At 34.1% G+C, this 4,922-nt stretch overlaps 1 protein-coding gene across 1 annotated transcript; it reads left to right on the top strand.

The window, feature by feature from the left end:
- Nucleotides 1-204: 204 nt before the first annotated feature.
- On the top strand, nucleotides 205-2,973 carry LOC132031230 (NAC domain-containing protein JA2). Its single transcript, XM_059421112.1, has 3 exons — nucleotides 205-520; nucleotides 1,105-1,373; nucleotides 1,944-2,973. The coding sequence occupies exons 1-3, from the start codon at nucleotides 340-342 to the stop codon at nucleotides 2,556-2,558; spliced, it is 1,065 nt and encodes a 354-aa protein (XP_059277095.1). The 5' UTR covers nucleotides 205-339; the 3' UTR covers nucleotides 2,559-2,973.
- Nucleotides 2,974-4,922: the final 1,949 nt, after the last annotated feature.

The following is a 4,922-nucleotide window of genomic DNA, read 5'->3' as shown; positions in this document are numbered from 1 at the left end:
TGGCACCCTTTAGCTTAGGTTCATGCATTTGCTCCAAGTCTTCACTGCTTGATAAGGTCGGCTACTAAAGGCCTAACTTGTTTATACGTGTCACATTTTAGAACTATCAAGACTTTATGGGTCCTAAGAAAATGACAACAATACTTATCTCATTTTCTACTTTCGTCCATATTATATAAACCCCCACAATCCCGTATTTCCAAAAGAAAAAAAAACTTTAGGGAATTTGAGAATTAGTTTGATTATTATTATTATTATTCTCATTATTTCCATTTTCCTCTGTGTTTTTTTGAGCTATTTGATTTGTTTCTTTAGGCTAAAAAAAGAAAAATTCTAAAGATGGGTGTTCAAGAAAAAGATCCTTTGTTGCAATTGAGTTTGCCACCAGGGTTTCGATTTTATCCAACTGATGAGGAGCTTTTAGTTCAATATTTGTGCAAGAAAGTTGCAGGCCATGATTTCTCTTTACAAATCATTGGAGAAATTGATTTGTACAAATTCGACCCTTGGGATCTACCTAGTAAGTTTCAAGTTTTATTCCCTATGTTCCAATTCATGTTGTGTCATTTCATTGAGCACAAATTTTAAGAGAAAAAAAAAAACCTATTTTCTACCTTAATTTTAATTTGTGTGGCACCATCTGATCCGACACGAACTTTAAGAAATAAGAAAAAATTGAATTTGTAATCTAAAATGAGTCGTAAGCATTTGTGTGATTTTAAATAACTTTACTACGAGTAAAATAAAAGTTTTAACTTTTAATCTTTTTCTATATATAGAAACATGCCTTTTTGGGATAGGGATAGGGATAGGTTAAAAGAAAGTGTCTCACATAACTTTGGGGATAAATTTGGGGAGAGGGGGAAGTAAACTCTTGAAACTTTTTATAGTCATAAATATACTAGTAATAAGATTTTTGTAGCTTTAGAAAGATGTCGAAGTTTGAAGTTAAGGTTTCAGAATATAAAGATCATGATAGCCATCCTTTTTTGAATGAAATAATAAGAAAATAGTTTGAGCATACGGAAGAAAAAAATAAATTAATTTTTTTTTGTACTATTCAATGAGTTTGTTAATGGATGATTTTGTGTTTGATTTGTATAGGTAAGGCAATATTTGGAGAAAAAGAATGGTATTTTTTTAGTCCAAGAGATAGAAAGTACCCGAATGGATCTCGACCGAATAGAGTTGCCGGTTCGGGTTATTGGAAAGCAACGGGTACTGATAAGGTCATAACATCACAAGGAAGAAAAGTTGGAATTAAGAAGGCTCTTGTGTTTTATATTGGTAAAGCACCTAAAGGAACCAAGACCAATTGGATTATGCATGAATATAGACTTTTTGAACCTTCAAGGAAAAATGGGAGTTCAAAGGTAATTTTGCAACTTAATCTTTTTTTGTTTTCATGAAAAATTGCAATTTTAGTCCCTCAAATATTCACAAATTTTAAGTATGAACCTTCAACTAATTAAAATATGCACCTTTATTCCCATTTCTTGTGCTTCACAAATTTAGTGAATTATTAATAGTTAATCTATTTAATTGTTGCGTGTTTGACTGGGCATAGAGTTCAAGAGGGAAAAAAAAAAAAAGCTTTTAAAGCTTGCGGTCTAAAATAAATTATAAAAATTAAGGAGCCTATAAATCATTTCATTACAAGAGTTTTAAGTTAGATTTTACTAGATGTGAAAACGTTTCCTCCTTTTTTAACCGATTAAAAAAGAATGCCACATAAATTGAGATAGATGGAGGATTATATAATGAATATGTACATGGTGACCAAGAAGATACATTTTAATTGATGGAGGTTAAATTTGCTTAGTCAAATAAAACTAAGGCTAAAGTCAAAATTCTCAATAACTGGAGGACAAAATGTGCAATTATACTCCATTTTCAATTGTCTATTGCCATTTCTAATGTGTATCTTGTTTTTGTCATTTCAGCTAGATGAATGGGTTCTCTGTCGAATTTATAAGAAGAATTCAAGTGGACCAAAGCCCCTTATGTCTGGTTTACACAGCAGCAATGAATACAGCCATGCTGATTCGACTTCTTCATCATCCCAGTTCGATGATATGCTCGAATCATTACCAGAAATGGACGATCGATTTACCAACTTGCCGAGATTGAACTCACTTAAGACGGAAAAATTCAACCTCGAACGCCTGGATTCAGCCAATTTTGATTGGGCCATTCTCGCGGGGCTCAAACCGATGCCCGAATCGGGCCCCACAAATCAAGCTCCAGGCGTTCAGGCTCAAGCTCAGGCTCAGGCTCAGGCTCAAGGTCACGTCAACACCCACAACCACAACAATAACAACATGAATTTTATGAACGATGTTTATGCTCATCCTACGAATTTCCGAGGTAACACAAAAGTTGAAAGTATTAACCTAGATGAAGAAGTTGAAAGCGGGATCAGGAATCAACGGGTTGATAGACCAGGTTACTTCCAACCGAGCCTAAATGGATTTTCTCAAACCTATACGAATAACTATGTTGACCAATTCGGAATCCAGTGTCCGAACCCGACATTGAATCTGGGATTCAGACAGTAGACTTTATATACACAAAATTTGGATTTGGATCTCATTGTCCTGTCTACCGAGTCGTGATGCTGGATTCGAAGAACAGGAATTTTTTGGTGGACAATTACAAAAGCAAAATTAAACTGTCTTCGGATGCAAGTTGTGCCTGAAGCCATTACGCTAAAGGCACATCTGCCTGGGCGTCATGTCATGCATCATACGCAGGCAATATATGCAGGGGAGTGTATATTCTTCTAGGAATTGGGCTTATAAAGTTTGTACATTTCCAGATTTAGCTGTGTTCTGTAGTTCTTGCATTTCTGTAGAAAGGTAGAATATAGAAGTTACTTTTATGCTCTGTTTTGTACAATCCTCATGTTTCAACCTAAGATACTACTACATACTTAATAGATGGAAAAAGCAATACAATAAAGACTTCATGCCATTGATGTCTCTGCTAGAATAATCAGAATTAACTACTGGTCTATTTTTATTCGACATATTATGACTGGATGACTTTTAAATATTATATTGGTTTATATATAGTGTAATGTCTTAATTGAAAAGTTGATTTAGTACTCCATAGGAGCAATAATTATGCAGCAAAAGAATAGAAAGCTTACAATTAATCTATACACCTAATGTGCGTATGAATTCCAACAAGACAAAGTAGTGTGCTCATTGTCATATCATACAGCCGACTCATGGTAAAAGGCGGCACTAAGTTCCAAGATCTCACTCTCCATATTAGTTACTATCATGTTTCTTTTTAGAAAATCAATTATCATTCTGAAGCCAATTTGAATTCGATCAATTTAATATTTTATATTATTTTTGAAACTTATATATCAATAAGTCCAACTTATATGTTACGTTTATATGTGGTTAGAGATTATCTCATCAAGAATAGATAGGAGGTTTAAAGTTTGTGCATAATATACAACATATCATTCATTTTAGATAGCCTAAAAATAAAAATATATTACATAAATTAAAATAGATATTAGTGTGACTATAAATCATTTTCTTTGACTTGACATTTTCTTCCTTTGACTGTTCTTTAATTGGTTGGTATATTTTGAGATGTTGCCGATACTAAGCAAGCATCTCAAGGACTGATCAGGCTACGTGAGGCTTAGGCGCAAACAACATTAATTTATGTCGATGCAAATTGTGGCAGCATGTAATACGAGTAAACATTCAATGTAAAGTAAATATTAAATTTGGGATAAGAATTAAAGCTTTAGTCTATATTAAGCCCGTCAACCGGTTAACCGGAACTGGAACAGGTGGAACCGGTTTTACGGATTTTCAGATCACCGTTTAATATATACCGGTCCGGTTTCATTTTTTTTGTTAATCCCAACCGAACCGGACCCGGTTAAACCGGTTAAAATTAATTTTTTTTTTTTTTTAAATGTAGCCGTTGGGACGTGGGCTGGACCGTTGGCCAACGGTCCATTTGCAAAAATGGCCGTTGCCAAACGGTTCCAAACCCCCATTTTGGCCAATCCAACCCCCCAAACTTTTTTTTTTTAACACTTTAACCCATCCCCCACCCCTATATAAACCCCTCTCCATTTCCATTTTAATCCACACCAATTCACTCTTCTCTTTCTCTCAATCTCTCAATTATATTTACTTTGCAACAATTAGCCACTTTAAATTTCTCTCAATTAAATATTATAAAGTCTTATCTAGTTTCAATTATTAATTTTGTAATTATAATATTGTTGGTGGAGTTGGTGATTTTGCAACAATCCGAAGTAGCTTTGGTGGGTTTGCAATTCTAGCCGCCTTCACTTTGTTGGAAATTAGTTCGGCAATTTGGTACGTTCGTTCCAATTACATCTTTATTTTTCGCTATTTAATTTACGCAATTTAATTTGTTGCAATTTATTTTCTTGTGATTTATTTGAGTGTGATTTAAATTAATTCTATTTAATAATGGCGAAGAGATTTAGACGTAGTGCCGGTAGTAGTGGTATTGTTAGGGGTGGGTTTGATGAGGAAACATTTGTGAACGAAACACCTAATTTAGGTATTGATGTTGGTGGAAACAATCCACTTTTAGATCATGAGGCAATGCAACAACATTATACCGACACTTTTAATGAAATTGATGATGATAATGATGATGAAACACAAGCCCCCCGAAAATCCCATAGGAGATACAGGTCCTGCACAATCACATACACAAGATAAACCGCCTAGAACTCGTAAGCCAACTGCTAAAATTTAAAATTTTATGACTAAGGATAAGGAAAGTCAAACAGCTAAATGTACCAATGTCGACAAGTATTTGCTTTTAGGCAAGAAACTAGTAAGGATGGTGGAATGGGTACACTAAATAAGCATATGAGATTTAAACATATGGATGTTTGGAGAGAGCAA

Source organism: Lycium ferocissimum, chromosome 9, assembly GCF_029784015.1.
Source record: "Lycium ferocissimum isolate CSIRO_LF1 chromosome 9, AGI_CSIRO_Lferr_CH_V1, whole genome shotgun sequence".
Lineage (NCBI taxonomy): Eukaryota > Viridiplantae > Streptophyta > Magnoliopsida > Solanales > Solanaceae > Lycium > Lycium ferocissimum.
The sequence above is the reverse complement of the archived record's forward strand: the minus strand, read 5'-3'. Positions and strand labels throughout refer to the sequence as shown.